The sequence below is a fragment of the Xiphophorus hellerii genome, chromosome 4 (assembly GCF_003331165.1).
Source record: "Xiphophorus hellerii strain 12219 chromosome 4, Xiphophorus_hellerii-4.1, whole genome shotgun sequence".
Lineage (NCBI taxonomy): Eukaryota > Metazoa > Chordata > Actinopteri > Cyprinodontiformes > Poeciliidae > Xiphophorus > Xiphophorus hellerii.
The window spans coordinates 31,149,709-31,168,133 of record NC_045675.1 but is presented as its reverse complement, the minus strand read 5'-3'; the positions used below and the strand labels follow the sequence as shown (position 1 = coordinate 31,168,133).

General features: G+C 39.4%; 1 protein-coding gene across 2 annotated transcripts in view; it reads left to right on the top strand.

Annotated features, from left to right (window-relative positions):
• adamts18 (ADAM metallopeptidase with thrombospondin type 1 motif, 18) overlaps nt 1-18,425 on the top strand; it is a 75,020-nt gene that overhangs the window by 18,839 nt on the left and 37,756 nt on the right. Inside the window, exons 4-12 of one of the 2 annotated variants that reach the window (XM_032561434.1) lie at nt 2,155-2,416; nt 3,188-3,402; nt 4,503-4,586; nt 4,704-4,863; nt 6,721-6,826; nt 7,715-7,852; nt 8,157-8,310; nt 15,444-15,539; nt 16,899-17,047. In XM_032561434.1, coding sequence (XP_032417325.1) covers nt 2,155-2,416; nt 3,188-3,402; nt 4,503-4,586; nt 4,704-4,863; nt 6,721-6,826; nt 7,715-7,852; nt 8,157-8,310; nt 15,444-15,539; nt 16,899-17,047 — 1,364 coding nt within the window. Of the gene's footprint in view, nt 1-2,154; nt 2,421-3,187; nt 3,403-4,502; nt 4,587-4,703; nt 4,864-6,720; nt 6,827-7,714; nt 7,853-8,156; nt 8,311-15,443; nt 15,540-16,898; nt 17,048-18,425 lie in introns of both variants that reach the window. The other variant, XM_032561435.1, reaches the window with a different exon arrangement.

Sequence of the window (18,425 nt, the reverse complement as noted above, 5' to 3'; positions counted from 1 at the left end):
TATTTGCAGACAGGTTTTTAAATTTTCATCTTAAATGCAAAATGTATAATTTCTTTTGTACAGTTTTGTCTAAAGTACTTGTCTGAGTATGTTGTTCTTTAATCAAATGGTCTGTGCACTCCACTTAACAATTAATCAATTACTTAGTTGACAACTATTTCAATATTCGATTCATCACAATTAATATGATTAATTGTTTCAATTGTTAACTCAAAAAGAAGTTTTAAAAACACTATTTAATTTATTAAGAAAGTAAATCTGTCTGAATCAACCAGGCCCTATGTAGAGATATAATTAGTCCCTGTTTTAAATCAAGAATTTAGTCTGATTAACTCCTTTCTTGGTTCAGCTGCACCAGCCACACTCAGGCTTATTTACTGTCTGGCATGAATTAGGAAACCATGTAAAAAGTAAAAAGAAACACATTCTGCCCCAGTTTATAAAAATTCAGGAGAGAAAGTCCCTAACATCCATCAGTCTTGAAAAGGTTACAGAGGTTACTCCAAAGGTTCCTGAGATAAAACCAGAAATACCAAAAGAACCCCAAAGCACTGGAAAACTAGCACTTAGCATGGAAAAAAGTCAGAATGATTAAAAAAAAAAAGGTATTCATGGAGAAGCTCTAAGTCCCAAAAGGTCAATATCAAGTTCATGGGATTTCTTCTGTTGTAGGAAGCTCTAGTCATCTTTATTTGCCAATGACATTTCCTTACTTTGAGACCACACCTAATGGCTGAAGCTCAAGATTCTTTACATAAAGAGAGTTTGAATACAGCCAATCACTGACAGGACAGAAGACTTGACAACCAATGGACCTAGCAAGTAGCATCATGGAAAATCTTCATACTGAGTCATCAAGGATTGGTGCAATCAACAGATTTCTAAGGAATTGAATGAATGGATGGATGGATGGATGGATGGATGGATGGAAGGATGGATGGAGTGATGGCAGTCTGCCATATACCCAGGCAGTGTTTTGACAACAAGAGCCTCACCATGGCTTCCCTTTTGTCCTGCCTAAGTTTATTTTGTCACCTGCTAGTCTAAGGGGAATGGGGTCAGTTCAACTGGAGCATAGAGCTCTTTCACACAAACACACACATACATATACACAGTCCAGGACATGATACTCACACACACCACTCACAAATGGGTCAGTGGGTGCATGGCCAGGAGCCTGAATGTGTGTCGACTGCAGCGCTACATTGTGTACGTTTGTTGAGGTGAATTAGGTAGACGCCTGTGATCAGGTGGAATGTTTAAGATTCAGCTGGACATTCTCTTCAGAGGACAGGTTTGGGAGACCTGACTGGTTGCGTTTCTGTTACAGATGTGCGCAAAACTGTCAATATTCTACTGATGACAAAAAAAAACACACAATTTCTCAATTGTAGTATTTCCATTAAATAAGAAATCACACCTGAATGTACACAAGATTTATTCATAATTCAGCCATAGTGCCAGCGCTCATTATGAGCCATCAGAAAAGACGTCTGCGTCTTATTGAGGCGTTGGAATGTCAAGCTCCTGACACGTAAGTTGTGGCAACTTATGTATGCAGCGTTTTGGGAAAATTGTAGTGAGTAGTGGGTTCAACACTTTCGAATGACGATGCTGTGAGACTTCTGGTGGAGCCGGCTGTGTATTGTCCAAGGAGGCCAGTGGCTACAAATAATCGCGTTGCTGCTGTCTACAATCCGACATGATGTGACAAAACTGTTTCCATTGCAGCTTTGCGAAGTACACCGATTTTGGTAAGGCCGAAGAAACACCTCATCCTAGCTCAAAAACATTTGATCAAAAAACACGAGCTTTTCTTAAATTGGCATGTTTCCAATAAACAAATGTATTTTTAATTCCAATTAGCGCAATTTTATGCTCAATGGAAACGCAACTAGTGAGTCAACTAGCGGTGGCCTCAATATGCGGTGGATGGATTTTTTTTTTTTTTTCCCGCTCTACGTTTGAGCAGTCTGTAACAAAGCTGGGTTCCTGGAAAACAAACATTTGATTACAACCAACCAAGTAATCAAACTTTGCTTTTGATTATAACATTGTGTCAGAATCAAAGTTTATGCATTTGATTACAGCCAAACGTGCAAACTTTAAGATTGAGCTAGTTGTGAAATGTGTGCGTGCGTGTGTGTTTTCCAGGCAGGCCTGATCCGGGTCGCTAACGAGGAGTACTTGATCGCTCCGCTACCTCAACATCTGGCCGACCGGCACAACTACAGCGCCCCCTATGGTCATCACCCGCATGTGGTCTACAAGCGCTCCGCAGAGCACGTTGTTCACCGAAGATCGAGCAGCGATGAGAACCCCTACCGCTCCCATCATCAGCACCAAGCGCAGACACACCACGACTACCAACACGGAAAACCGCAGCGGCAACACTTCTGCGGGCGCCGCAAGCAATGTATGTAAGGGAACTTTGTATTCCTTCTGTCGTCAACTGTCCAGCGCGTTTTAGTCGGTGTAATTGCTGTTATTGTGGACAGAGGTCCGGGGTCTGGAAGAGCCTCTCTGGATGTCCCACAATCATCTTTAAATCATTTTCGGGGGGAAAAAATAAAGAAACAACAAATGTTTTTAAATATGGATATTATAGCTAATGCATGAATTATCTAATTCAAATTCACAACAGAAAATTCAAATTTTTGTTCGAATTTTCACAACAGAATGACACAAAGTACTCATGCTTTTTAGATTTATTGTTCCTGGTTGCTAGGTAAGAAACATGCTTTTCGTTTTCCACACCTACTCTGTATATATGGAACTAAAATCAATAAATTAAACAAAGCACACACAACAGAAACCATAAAGAAATTGGGTTATGATGTCTCTACAAACAAATTACTCAAAAAAATATATATATATGTATATACAGTATATATATACAGTATATATATATATATGATTTTCAGAATGGAAATGATCTAACTCATTTCACTGTTTTTTACAATATCTAAATTTACAGATTAAGTGACATCTAATGATAACTGCTCACACTGAGTTTCTGCAGGGGTGTCATATTAAAGGAGGCTGAACAGAATTCATATTTTTATTTGTAAAATAAATCGGCACCTCTTCTAATTCCCCTCTAATTAATTGACTCTTTGTGTATGCTTCCCTCTGTGCGTGGATCCTCTCCTCTCACTTTTATTCATGTTCATTTTTTACTTCTCAGATGCTCCCCAGCCTCCCGTTGGGGACCTCTTCATCTTGCCGGATGAGTTTGCTGCGCCCGAGGTGGAAGAGCCCGGGCGGGCGAGGAGATCGCCCATCAACTCCAACAGGGTGGGAGGTCTGAATGTGGAGACCCTGGTGGTGGCAGACAGGAAGATGCTGGAAAAACACGGCAGGGAGAACGTCACCACCTACGTCCTCACCATCATGAATATGGTGAGTACTGGAGAGGTGAAAGGATGGGAGGAGATAATAATAGTTAGGTAACACACACAAAAGTTTCCCACCTGCACCTGGCCTTTAACTGGAAGGAGCATTGGTAAGGAAAATGGCCACTAAACAGACAGAGCTTAACTCTATGAGAGCTGATGTTTCCTCAGTTCAATTCAATTCAGTAATACTTTGTTTAGCCCAAAGGGAAATTAAACGTGGTAGCTCTTTGGTCACTTGTCCAACATGAAAATTGAAAATGTAAAGTGCTGAAGGAAAAAAAATGAAACACAATTGTAACATGAAGATAATTTAAAGTTTATCAGCAAAAGTTCTGTATAGTTTGGGCCGTGTGTCCATATAATTGAGCCTCTCAGGAGACCAGAAATGATCATTTTTGAAACCGGGTTAAAATTTCTAAACACTGGTTTTGTGTTCCCATGTGGCCATGCGAGCCGCGCCTTTTTTTTAAACAATAATGTAGTAGCTTTGTCTTTCTCTGTCCATCCCGCATGCACTTCGCTCTCGCAAACGACAGAAATGGCTCCGTTCTGTGTTGTTCGTGTCATTTTACAGCAGTTATACAGTGCCACCTAATGGCCTGGCATGCCTACTACAACATTTTCTGTGGCGCCGTAACCTGCCATATTTTCTTAATCGTTTACAAAAATATACAGTGCTCATCTTAGTGTGTACAGAGCTTATATGTGCTCCCCCAGGCAATCATGAAGTACCAATTTATGTTCTTATGGGACAACAAACTCAAATGTCCAAGTTAAACTGTTCTATTCCAAAAATGTTTGTCGTAATGGTGTGCCGCAGAAAGCTCCAGATTACAAAAACAATACTTGTTATAGTTAAAGTTTGAAAGCCCAATATTAGTCTGAATCACACATTTTCAATACTGGGTGTTTTCTTTGCACTTTTTCCCTATTTCCATTGTCTACGGTCTTATGCTGTAATGCTCTAAAATGTAAAGCATTTCTTCATGTTTCTACTGTAAGAAGCAAATGAACTATGAATGAAAATGAACATAAAACATGAAAATGTGATGGAGTTGTCCATGGTTTGATTTTCTGCTGCTGACTATCTCAGTGTTGTTGTAGGTTTCCAGTCTTTTTAAAGATGGCACCATTGGATCTGACATCAACATCGTGGTGGTCAGCTTGCTCCTGCTGGAACACGACGCCGTAAGTGAACCAACGTTGGTTTAAATTTAAATTCCTCCATATTTCACTAGACACCACTAAAAAAACTTAGCTACACCCGCTCCCTCTTTTTCTCAACTTCCCGCTCTTCTTTTCCAGCTGGGCTTGAATATAAATCACCATGCTGACCAGTCCCTCAACAGTTTCTGTCAGTGGCAGTCGGGTCTGGTGGGGAAAGGAGGTAAACGGCACGACCATGCTGTTCTTCTCACCGGACTTGACATTTGCTCTTGGAAGAACGAGCCCTGTGACACCCTGGGTATGAAATGTTCAGCGTGGAGTATCTAAAATATGTTGTTGGTTTTTTTATTTGCTTTTGTTTTTTGGTGGCCAATAACAGTTGGAGTGACTTAAGGACAGACGTCTATCTTTCCAGAACTCTCTCTTGATACTTTGTAAAAATTAACTCGCTGGTTTTAAGTGCAGAAAAATAACAAATTAGTATTAATAGTTTTGTTTTATTGTCAATACTGATTGTGTCAAATTTAATGTGTTTTCCTCAACAGAAGCAGAAATGTTTGTCCCACCAGGACAAATGTCATGCTAGCATTTTACTCCTGCTAGCAATGTTTTATGAAACGCGCCATAAAAACATGAGTATGTTTACTTTCTCTCTCTCGTTACGCCACTGCTGAGCTTCACTCTGCAGTCGTCTTTCTTGATGGCCAAGCACATAGGTTGTAAAAAATCCCAATATAATGTTTGTTTTTTCTTTGAACATCGTTGTAGGGGTGAAACCTTTTTAGATAAATAGTTGGTGGTAGGAAGGGCTTCTTTGTGAACCTAAGTTGCAGCAAATTGTCACTGAAGGCGCTACATTCATCAGTTGGGAAACATTATTTGACATTTGAGATGTATCTCGTATGTCTTAAATTCATTAAAGAAAATGTACGTTGGCCTGAAAAACGTCAGTTACAGGTCTTAAATTCGGTCATGGCAGGCCTAATTTAGTCTCCTATATTTGTTGTAGCTTTTTTCTTTTCTATCAGGCAAAAGTTTGAATTGCTCCAGATATCTTCACTCACTGTCCTCTGTGACTCAAGGCTGTTAAGGCTACCTGTAACAAGCTGCTAACACTTACTAACTACCTAGCTAGCTAGAGAGCCATATTCCATGGGAGAAGCACAAAGCTGCTGCCAAGAGCCATAAAAGATCCCAGAAACTTCTCAGTTTTCGTCCCCCTGCATTATTTGTACACCTCTGTCGTGATGAAGGTTTTACAATTTTTCCCATTTAGGGTCTTAAAATGTCTTAAAAAGGCTTAAATTCATTTCTGTAAAACTAAGGCCTCAACAGTTTTGATTTAATTGAAAAACAAATGTAAGTTGGCCTTAAATACCTTAATCACAGGACTTATTTTTTTTTTCATAATGGTATCTAAAAGGTCTTAAAATGCCTTAAATTTGGGTTGGTGAAACCTGCAAAAACCCTGAATAGACCAACAGATAATCGGAGTTGACTTTAGTCAGGAAACAATTTATTGTAATGATGCCCTCATCTGGACACCCTTACTTTGGATTCCACAGGACGATCCACAACCATCAAGTTGGGTTTAATGCTCTACATGTTGTTTAATATTTTGGATCTTTGGAAGAAACTGTTCCTAGAAAAAGTAATAGATGAAAACAAAAGGGACCAATACCAAGTATCTGGGCTGGCCTGTTGAAAGTTAAACCCACAACTAGGATTTTTTTTCCCCTAAAGCTGTCAGTCCTACTTCTGCTCAGATTGTTCTCATCGTGGAACAGGATACAGCGAGATTCAGAAAACGGATGGGCTGATGTCGGATCCAAAAAGCAACCGTTGTTCTTTACTGATCGACGATCGCCGTCTAAAGAACAACGCTAAATAAATTGGTTCTGACTTGTGAGGCTGCACCTGGACGCTTGTGTTAAAATTCCCCTTCCTATAGGCAGCGCCGTACATATTTGACAAACGGTTTCTGCCTGCCAAACCTGTCCCAACAGAACGTGCCGAAAAAAACAATGCAGAGAAAGTTGAGAAATTCTCATGTTTCACAATGGAGACTTGATTTAGTGAAATATTTGGTTTTCAATCACCTGATGATACCAACAGTTGACCTTTGATAATTTTTTTTCCCTCTTCGTCTTGGAAGGTTTCGCCCCTATCAGCGGCATGTGCAGTAAGTACAGGAGCTGCACCATCAACGAGGATACAGGGCTGGGCCTGGCTTTCACTATCGCTCACGAGTCTGGACACAAGTATGTTTTTAAAAAAATGTCACAATGAATTTAATTAACGGTTTTGTTTTAGATGCAAGTCATTCTGCATTTGTGAGGCTGTTAAAAATACATTTTAAAGGGGCAGTATTATGTAAAATCAACTATTTTGAGCTTTACATCATGTTAGTCATCAAAATCATACCTGGAGTGTTGCCTTGATTGTTTGATGCATGTTTGAGAAATCCTTTCATTCCCATGGCAACCATTTACCAAAGCGCCTGAATGGACCTAGCTCCTCCTTCAAGGTCGGAGCTCCTCCTCAGAGCTGCAATTTCTAAGCTTTCAGCCCCGTGATCCCACCCACTCAGCTCCTTCAGACTAGCCAGCAGGAATTAGCAAACAGCTGGTCGTACTGCACATCTGCTGAGCTCATTATACGAGCTGCTTCTCAGTCCAACACTGGCAAAAACTTTACTTAAGGGTTAATAGAGGAGCCGGGTTGTGATGACTTCCTGAAGGCGGAGTTTCAGAAAGAGTGGGAGTTTCTTAAAGAGACAGAGGCCCAATTTCAAGTTGTTAAATTACAAAGTGAAATATATTTTAAGTCATATTTGATATATTCAGCATTTTTATAACAACTAAAGGTAACATGGTTACTTGATTGTGCTGTAAAATGGCACTATGTCGCTGGAAAACACGTAACACTGCTCCTTTAAGAGAGACAAAACTGGACTTGTGCTGGTAATGAATTGAGAGAATCAGTATTAAATGGCCATATTTGCAGAAGCAAATGTCCTCTAAAGGCATAACAGTACTTGGGAACAGATATTTAATTTTACTGTGTGGAGAAAATAAAATGTCAGAACGTTTATGTATTTAACTGTATTCTCCTAGTCAGAGCTCAACTTAATTTTTTTCTGTTTGTAGTTTTGGGATGATCCATGACGGGGAAGGGAACCCTTGTCGTAAGACAGAGGGCAACATCATGTCTCCCACTTTGGCTGGGAATAACGGGGTCTTCTCCTGGTCCACCTGCAGTCGGCAGTACCTGAGCCGCTTCCTTGGGTAGGCTCTACGACAGGAGTGTCAAAGTTCAGTCCTCAAGGGCCGCTTTTCTGCAGTTTTTAGATGTGCCACAGTTACAAAACACTGGAATGAAATGGCTTAATTACCTCCTCCTTAAATAATAGTCTTGCTAATGCCCTAATAATTCTATTCAGGTGGTGCAGCAGAGGCACATCTAAAAGTTGCAGGGCAGTGGCCCTCCAGGACTGGAGTTTGACACCTGTGCTCTACGACTTCAGTTTAACCTCGCCGCTGTTGCTTTCTTCATATTTTTGACGTTGCTCGTGTGCCGTCTGCTCACCAGAACAGCCCAGGCATCTTGCCTCGGAGACGAACCCAAGCAGATCGGTCAGTACAAGTATCCCGAGCAGCTTCCCGGCCAGCTGTATGACGCAGACACACAGTGCAAGTGGCAGTTCGGATCCCAGGCCAAGCTATGCGGCCTCGATTTTGTCAAGGTAGTGTCTCAGTGCTTTATTCTTTCTTCTTTTTTTTAACACCAGGGAGGGAAAAGGTAATTAGTTACAGTCATTTTCACTGCTTGCACACTTTTTTGTGAAAGCAAAGCTAAGGTGTGGTTGTCGTTCTGCAACCACAAATTTAACAAATATCATTAGGATTTAATGTGATAGATCTGCAAAAATTGTAAAGCTGAAGGAAAGTGACATGAAGTTTCCAACATGTTTGACTAAAAATCTGAAAAATAGGGATGCACCGATATGAACAATTGTTGCCGATACTAATATGCGATGCTAACATTACCGTTATGGTCAATAACTGATATTTACCAATATTGTATATATATTTTTACCCACAAGTTTGACACAAACTGGTAGGTTTGTGTCAAACTGGTAGGTAATGACATTACTTCTTTTCTGCAGTTAAATCACTGTCACATGATTGAACAAAAACCGCATTACCAACACACACCCTTTTCCCTCAAACAGCATCAAGATGGAAGTAAACATCGGTTGTTAATATCGGCCCAGTTTTATTTAGCAGACCAACATGTTAAAAAATTATGATGTGTATGTCAATAAGTATGTTAATGTCAATATGTCGTACATCCCTACTGAAAAGTGTGGCTTGAATTTGTATTCAGCCCTTCTGATTGAATAGTTGTTTTCATGCAGGAGCTGGTGAGGCTTTGCCCCAGATGGTTTATGTACTCATAGGTTTGGAGACTTGCTCTGTATATTTAATTATAAATGGAATTTACTTTCCACTTTATGAATATGCACTACCTTCTATAGGTCTGTCACAAAACTAGCTAATAAAATAAGTCCGTCAATCTCTCCAGTTTTTCGCAATTCCTCAATCATGGAGATTCCTGGAAAATCAACAGATCCCAGCTGTTTTTTTGCACTAATGCATAATTAAGAGTACATTGTGAATTTTCAGCAAAAATGGTCAAATATATTTGGTTTAAGTGACTGCTAACTCCCACCTGCAGGTGGCGGTATTTCTTCCATCTACTGCATCAGGTTTACTTGATGTCAAGCTATAGTCCGTGATTGATTTGGCAAGTAACCAAAAGTCACGTTTACTGTCGTACATTACAGGAAAAATGACAAAATTAGCTAAATTCGCAAAATTTTATGCAAATATTTCTAAAGTTGCTGCACAAAATCACTGAATTTTATTGCAACAAAAACATTTGCAAAAATCCTGGAAAAGTATGAGCACTTTTACTAGGGACCTTAACTCTAAACTTTTGCAATAATATCCAGATCTGTGATCCATATAATAATTCAAGGCCTCCTGACGTTTCATCCGTCATGTTTACAGCCTTAAGTCTTTGGAAGCCCTGATGTCAACTCTGAGCTTTAAACCATGGCTAATTAAAGTGGGCCCTCTGTGAGCTGTAGGGAAAATAACCTATAGAGGCGGATTAGTGCTGTTTTCATTCTGATTTCCTATTCATGTGTCTCTTTGTCTGACTCCGAGGTCCACTAGACCCTGCTGTAATGAGAAACAGCAACCTGTGATCATACAGGAGCTTAAACTGTCTGCTCTGCAGCTCCAAACTGGAACCCTATTATTTATCATGATCTGGAAACCTCCCACCTTTGAGCCCATGTTACAGACATTGCCCACTCATGCAACCCCCGCCCCTTCGCCCCTTCGCCCACGATCGTCGCTTTGACATAAGCCTTTACAATCAAAGTGCATTGAACATCGTTCATTCACATGCAAATTGGAAAACAAGCATTCCTCTTGCTGCGTTGCTGGGAAGTTGACTCCACTAAACTGTCCATCGGGAGATTAGCGCACGTTCATGTCGTCCCCCCGATCTTCGCCGCGTCCCCCGCCGTCGGCCTTTCCTGGACGCGTACGAGACGGTGGGTGGCAGAACCTTATTAACGCTGGATTTGGGGCGGCCCCTTCTCCTGTCCCATGTTGGCTTTGCCGTCACCCAGCTGCTCGATGTCAGCCGAGCCGAACTGCGTGAGGACAAAGAATCAAACAAGCAGGACTATTTTGGTCTCGTCGCTCCTTCCTTGATTGTTCCTCTGTTGCAGCCTGGCGAGCCGCCAGCGACTATCGCCTGTCTTTCAACCCCGGATCTTCCCCTGCGCTCAGCCTGCCTTTGTTTTGTCGGGTCAGATGACACATGCAATTATAGTCGCTCTTCATTAAAAACGTACATTGATTTGGTTTGACACCGAGTCTTTGTGGAGATGCCATGTGTAGGTGGTGGGGGCCCGTTGACTGGGTTTGATGTGCTTGTGGCCTGGTTGGGGAACAATAAAAGTAGGTGACATTAAACAGGGAAGCACCGATCCACGTTTTTCACTTCCGATACCAGTGTCTATATCTGAGGTTTAATATCGGCTGATTCTGATCCAATACAGAAAAACTGCACTGAGTTAATTTTTTTAAACAGAGACGTAAATGTCCTGACTTACAAATGTATCTGATAATTATGCACCAGTACAGCACTATTAATTACACCAATAGCTTATGAAGCTTGGTCAAACATGTAAAGACAGTTAAGGCGGCAGAACAGTCACTGTAAAAATAAATAATAAAGCAACTAAAACTTACAAAATCAATAGGTTGTAAAAAATAGACTGCAACAAACTTTCTTTCAAATGGTTCAGAAAGTGCAAAGGAAGTCTAGATATAATATTGAATAATTAATAAAGCCTGACATCACTCAGAGCACAAAGAATAAAACTAGAAAATTTCGGAAGAAATTTAGCCGGGGCCTGCCAAGGCGCGCCCGTCGGGCATGGGCCCGGCGTCGTCACGCTACAAATCGGCGTCGACGCTAAAGAACGCCGCGACGTAATCAGTGGCACGCGGAGAACCGCAAGAACGTTAAGCGAGGCGGACGTGCACCATTCGGTACGATTTAAAATGTTGTCAAGGCTTTTATTTTGGAAGTTTTGTTAAACTTCATTTCAAAGGGCCAAACTAATCCCAAGCGTAATAGTCCTTGGGTTAAAATAGTTATATAATGCTCAAAACACAAGTAGCTGATGTAAAAATATTCAAGGCTTTTATTTTGAAATTTTCAGTATGCTTCATTTTAAAGTTCTGAACTAATACCACGTGTAAGAGTGCTTTGGATGAAAAAGTCAAATAAAGCCAAAAAGAGCAATTACGTCATGTAAAAATATTCAAGGCTTTTATTTTGAAACTTTTGTTAAGCTTCATTTCAAAGGGCCAAACTAATACCATGTGTAACAGTGCTTTGGATGAAAAAGTCAAATAAAGCCAAAAAGAGCAATTACATGATGTAAAAATATTCAAGGCTTTTATTTTGAAATTTTCAGTATGCTTCATTTTAAAGTTCTGAACTAATACCACGTGTAACAGTGCTTTGGATGAAAAAGTCAAATAAAGCCAAAAAGAGCAATTACGTCATGTAAAAATATTCGAGGCTTTTATTTTGAAATTTTCAGTATGCTTCATTTCAAAGGGCCAAACTAATACCATGTGTAACAGTGCTTTGGATGAAAAAGTCATATACGGCCAAAAAGAGCAATTACATGATGTAAAAATATTCAAGGCTTTTATTTTGAAATTATTATTATGCTCCATTTTAAAGTTCCGACCTAATCCCATGTGTAACAGTGCTTTGGATGAAAAAGTCATATACGGCCAAAAAAAGCAATTACATGATGTAAAAATATTCAAGGCTTTTATTTTGAAATTTTCAGTATGCTTCATTTCAGAGGGCCAAACTAATACCACGTGTAACAGTGCTTTGGATGAAAAAGTCACATAAAGCCAAAAACAGCAATTACGTCATGTAAAAATATTCAGGGCTTTTATTTTGAAATTTTCAGTATGCTTCATTTTAAAGTTCTGAACTAATACCACGTGTAAGAGTGCTTTGGATGAAAAAGTCAAATAAAGCCAAAAAGAGCAATTACATGATGTAAAAATATTCAAGGCTTTTATTTTGAAACTTTTGTTAAGCTTCATTTCAAAGGGCCAAACTAATACCATGTGTAACAGTGCTTTGGATGAAAAAGTCAAATAAAGCCAAAAAGAGCAATTACATGATGTAAAAATATTCAAGGCTTTTATTTTGAAATTTTCAGTATGCTTCATTTTAAAGTTCTGAACTAATACCACGTGTAACAGTGCTTTGGATGAAAAAGTCAAATAAAGCCAAAAAGAGCAATTACGTCATGTAAAAATATTCAAGGCTTTTATTTTGAAATTTTCAGTATGCTTCATTTCAAAGGGCCAAACTAATACCATGTGTAACAGTGCTTTGGATGAAAAAGTCATATACGGCCAAAAAGAGCAATTACATGATGTAAAAATATTCAAGGCTTTTATTTTGAAATTATTATTATGCTCCATTTTAAAGTTCCGACCTAATCCCATGTGTAACAGTGCTTTGGATGAAAAAGTCATATACGGCCAAAAAGAGCAATTACATGATGTAAAAATATTCAAGGCTTTTATTTTGAAATTTTCAGTATGATTCACTTCAGAGGGCCAAACTATTCCATTGTGTAACAGTGCTTTGGATAAAAAAGTCACATAAAGCCAAAAAGCGCAATTACCTGATGTAAAAATATTCAAGGCTTTTATTTTGAAATTATTATTATGCTCCATTTTAAAGTTCCAAACTAATCCCATGTGTAACAGTGCTTTGGATGAAAAAGTCATATACGGCCAAAAAAAGCAATTACATGATGTAAAAATATTCAAGGCTTTTATTTTGAAATTTTCAGTATGCTTCATTTCAGAGGGCCAAACTAATACCATGTGTAACAGTGCTTTGGATGAAAAAGTCAAATAAAGCCAAAAAGAGCAATTACATGATGTAAAAATATTCAAGGCTTTTATTTTGAAATTTTCAGTATGCTTCATTTTAAAGTTCTGAACTAATACCACGTGTAACAGTGCTTTGGATGAAAAAGTCAAATAAAGCCAAAAAGAGCAATTACGTCATGTAAAAATATTCAAGGCTTTTATTTTGAAATTTTCAGTATGCTTCATTTCAAAGGGCCAAACTAATACCATGTGTAACAGTGCTTTGGATGAAAAAGTCATATACGGCCAAAAAGAGCAATTACATGATGTAAAAATATTCAAGGCTTTTATTTTGAAATTATTATTATGCTCCATTTTAAAGTTCCGACCTAATCCCATGTGTAACAGTGCTTTGGATGAAAAAGTCATATACGGCCAAAAAGAGCAATTACATGATGTAAAAATATTCAAGGCTTTTATTTTGAAATTTTCAGTATGATTCACTTCAGAGGGCCAAACTATTCCATTGTGTAACAGTGCTTTGGATAAAAAAGTCACATAAAGCCAAAAAGCGCAATTACCTGATGTAAAAATATTCAAGGCTTTTATTTTGAAATTATTATTATGCTCCATTTTAAAGTTCCAAACTAATCCCATGTGTAACAGTGCTTTGGATGAAAAAGTCATATACGGCCAAAAAAAGCAATTACATGATGTAAAAATATTCAAGGCTTTTATTTTGAAATTTTCAGTATGCTTCATTTCAGAGGGCCAAACTAATACCACGTGTAACAGTGCTTTGGATGAAAAAGTCATATACGGCCAAAAAGAGCAATTACGTCATGTAAAATATTCAAGGCTTTTATTTTGAAATTTTCAGTATGCTTAATTTTAAAGTTCCAAACTAATCCCATGTGTAACAGTGCTTTGGATGGAAAAGTCAGATAAAGCCAAAAAGAGCAATTACATGATGTAAAAATATTCAGGGCTTTTATTTTGAAATTATTATTATGCTCCATTTTAAAGTTCCAAACTAATCCCATGTGTAACAGTGCTTTGGATGAAAAAGTCATATACGGCCAAAAACAGCAATTACCTGATGTAAAAATATTCAAGGCTTTTATTTTGAAATTATTATTATGCTCCATTTTAAAGTTCCGAACTAATCCCATGTGTAACATTGCTTTGGATGAAAAAGTCATATACGGCCAAAAAGAGCAATTACGTCATGTAAAATATTCAAGGCTTTTATTTTGAAATTTTCAGTATGCTTCATTTTAAAGTTTAAAACTAATCCCATGTGTAACAGTTACTGAGTTAAATCAGTTATATACAGCCCATAGCAGCAGGTAGTTCTAAAGGCCAGTTCTCAGTCCTGATCTGTTTCAACTGAGGGTAGATAGAACTACAGTGATGCGTATTCGTAGTCCTAACCAGCAGCCAATAGCCTCTTGAGTTCCGTTGCTATGGTAAATAATGGTCTCAGCAGGTGTGAGCTGTGAGCTCTGAGCTCTCAAACACACAAGTGTGTTTGAGCAAACACACTTTACTGAAAAAAAGCATTGGAAACAAATCCTTCTTGTTCGGGAACCGTAATACATATTGGAAAAGCGTTTTAAGCGTATGACAGGTCAATGTGTCTTCTGCGATAGTCCCGAGATTCATATCTGTACCTCACTCAGAACATTTACAGCGATGAGAGAAAGAAATGTTGTGCCCAGATCTGAACCGAGATCGGCTGTCACTGTAATTTGAGCAAAAATGAGAAAGTTTGGGTCGCTTAGAGGCAAATTGTGGACAAACCGTAACTGGTATCGACGAGCCGTCTTCACTTTCGAAGAGATCACAGACGTATCTACAAAATGAAATTTGAATGGCATTTCTAGGTGAATTTGTGACGACACAGCAAATCCTCAAAAATAGGGTATTTCTAGGATTTTTCCCATTGAGTTATAATGGGGTTTTTTTCGTAGTTTTTTGCGAATTATGTCGCCACGTTAAGCCCAAATCCCACCAGAAGTAATAGCTCCAATGGCGTGAATTTTCTGCACGTTTTGATACCTCATTTGTAGGTGTGCACCCAGCGGTACGAGCCGCATTAACGGTTACGGAAGAAAAATAAAGATTAAAGAGACGCTTCTCTCCGACAATAGTAATAGGTTCCTGCCATTGCTTTGCATGGCAGGCCCCAATTAGACTGAATAGATTCATTCTTATGGTCTGGGCAGACTGTCACCAAGACCCAATTTAGAACTTTTTTTCCAATATTGGGACCGATACAGATATTAATATCAGATCTAAGATTAAAAACTGCAGCCAGCTACAAGTCTTATTTTGGGATAAATGTCTAATTGTTTTTGTTCAACAGGACATCTGCAAGTCTCTTTGGTGTCACAGAGTGGGACATCGGTGTGAGACCAAGTTCATGCCGGCTGCAGAGGGAACCACCTGTGGTCCGGACATGGTGAGCAAAAACATCCACTTGTGAAGGGTCACTTTTAGACATTTCTGACAAGAAGCTTCTAACATTTTTGTCAGAACTTTAGAAATTCTGACAGGTTGCAAGTAAGTGACATCTAACCTGTTAGATCATTACCAGTTGCAAGTAGGGCAAAAAGAGAACAAACAAGTTGTTAAAAATGGCACCTAAACTCGGCCTGTTCATCAAACTTAAGACCATAACCTTAAAAAGAAAAGAATGTTTTATTTTTTTGTCAGATGTTCACACTCTAATGAAAGAAACATCTTGAGTCAATTCAGCTCTGTTCTTCTGTATCAGATCGGTATCGGCCGATACTAAACCTCAGATATCAGTATCGGAAGTGAAAAAAGTGGATCGGTGCATTGTTACTTCTTTTTCTGTAACTTTCGTTTTTTTTAATTCTTTCTTGATTTGACTTAATTTTAATACAGAAGATAAACAACACATTCAACAACTTGCTTGGTAACAACATTTACATGAACTATTTTTCTATTTAAATGTCCTATTTTGCCCATTTTCTGTCCATTGTTGATTCTCAAAGTTTCAACCCGTCTGTCAGTTTCTCCATCCTAGATATTTCGACCACTCTTGTAGTCCATACGCTCCTCGTTGGGGTTTCCACTTTCCTTCAGATCTTCAGTATTACTTTCTTTGCTGCCATCAGCAATGTTTTTACTAAGTGTTCATCACTATCTTGAATAATTCCCTCCGGAAATACTTCTGGTCTTACTGGAACTTCAAAACATTACTCAAAATATCACTTTCCACATCTTCCCCAACAGTTCTGTTGTGTTTTTGAGCTGATTGCTTTTTAATTTTGGTGTTCTGAGGCTCTTCCAGGCAAACCCTCTTCATGTCCGTCAGAGTTTGCACTTGCGCTGCCATTTTATATCCTCGCTGCATCCCTACCTTACCGTATCACTTCCCATCTACTTTACAAGCATGCGCCGCTCGAGCACCAGACCGTACGCTGAAGACTGCGGTTATAACGTGACAACATGTGAAAAAGCACATGTAAAAGCGTTCAGGGTATTGTAAACACTAAGCCGGACCTTATTTCAAGTGTAGAAAGTCGATATTTTGACAGGTAGAAAGGTGGTGATGTGTGAGAGCGGCTCTTGGCTTCGATCAGCTGGGGAGTCATGCACAATGGATGTGTGTTGTGCATGTTTTGGCTGTTGCTGCAAAAAAAAAAAAGGAAAAAAGAGGGGTCTGGGCGTCCAGGTGTAGTGCCGGGCGTTTGTCCAACTCCCGAAACCCAGACGAGACACCCGAGCGCCGATAAGTTTGAGCTATTTCTGACCTCTTCTCCATTCTGTTCCTCCGGTCTTTTTCTTCCAGTGGTGTCGGAGGGGTCAGTGTGTGAAATACGGCGAGCATGGCCCCAGGGCCGTCCACGGCCAGTGGTCAGCCTGGTCCCAGTGGTCGGACTGCTCCAGAACCTGCGGAGGAGGCGTCATGTTCAGGGAGCGATCCTGCACCAACCCCAGGTTTGTACGCACACGCACTCAGACGGTCCCGTTTGATTATGAAGCAGTTAATCTCATCCACTTTCACTGCTCCGAAGCCGATTAGGTTGCCAAACAGATGAGGAAATAATTCATCCTGTCACACAGCTGACAGGAAAAATCTGACTTGCAGTTGTACCAGAAAGTTGTTGCTGAAGCCCCTTTTGTCACTAAAAAGCTTTCCTTTTATGAACACCTGAAAGAACTTTCAGCCAGGTAGCTGTCAGCATGGATATGTGCACACATTTGGCACACACACACACACACCTACACACCCCTACAAATACACACATATGCTTCTGTTTCTCTGTCTTTGCAGGAACTTTCCATTGACATCCACTCATTTCTACAGCCTAACTCTTACTTTTACCTTAAACCTAACCATTACCATTACATAGCCATACCCTTCAATGTAATATGTGTTGGGAAAATGGTCCCTGCAATGTATCAAATATATGGCAGGCATACATACACACAGGTAACGGCTTTCATCTGTACTACTTGACAGTCCAGACTAAAGATCTGTCTCTCAGAAAGTCTCCTGATAGAACTCTTCTCTTTTTCTGAAGTCAGCAAACGTCCGCTGAACTTGTTCACTCGCAAGTACAAGTCCAGGTCGGATCTGAGAAAGCATATCTCCCTACTAGCCAAGAGCTCTGTGGGCGTCTTTACAAGAACAAAGGGCATTGTTAGTTTTAATGTTGTGTTGCACAACAGATGTGCAGCACCTTGCTGGTACAGAGTATGCATCCAGATTTATGCGATGTTTCAGATCTTTGTCTCGGGGTCGAACAGAGCGACAGTCACGAACAAGTACTAGATAGATTGCGTTCCTAATGAGTTCTATTAGTGGGGATTTTATAACAAGTAAGTGTGCCAGACTCACATTAGTTAAAATACTTTATGCAATAAACCCCTGATGTACAGTATTTTGTTGGAATTTTATGGGGAAAGAGCAAGATAAATTAGCATAGCTTTGCTTAGCAGACGTAAGAAAGGATACACGGTTCCGATCTTTTTACAACTTATAACCTGAAACACATGGTGTGCATTTGTCAATACTTTGTAGAACCACCTTTTTGCTGCGATTACAGCTCCAGGTTTCTTGGCGTATAAGAAAATGTTGCCCATTCTCGTTTGCCCATTTTCGTCTGCAAAACATCTCAAACTCAGTCAGACTGAATGAAGATTAAGGTGAGATGTCTTTCCTATTGCAGACTACATGAAGATGATCCTGTCTTTCCAGTGCTAATGAGCTAGTAGCAGAGCTATTTTTTCCTTTAGCGCTTTAGCATTTTTGATAACTTCAAAAACGTTTAGCGCACTCTGTATCAACTAAGCAAATTTTTCCAGAGAGATT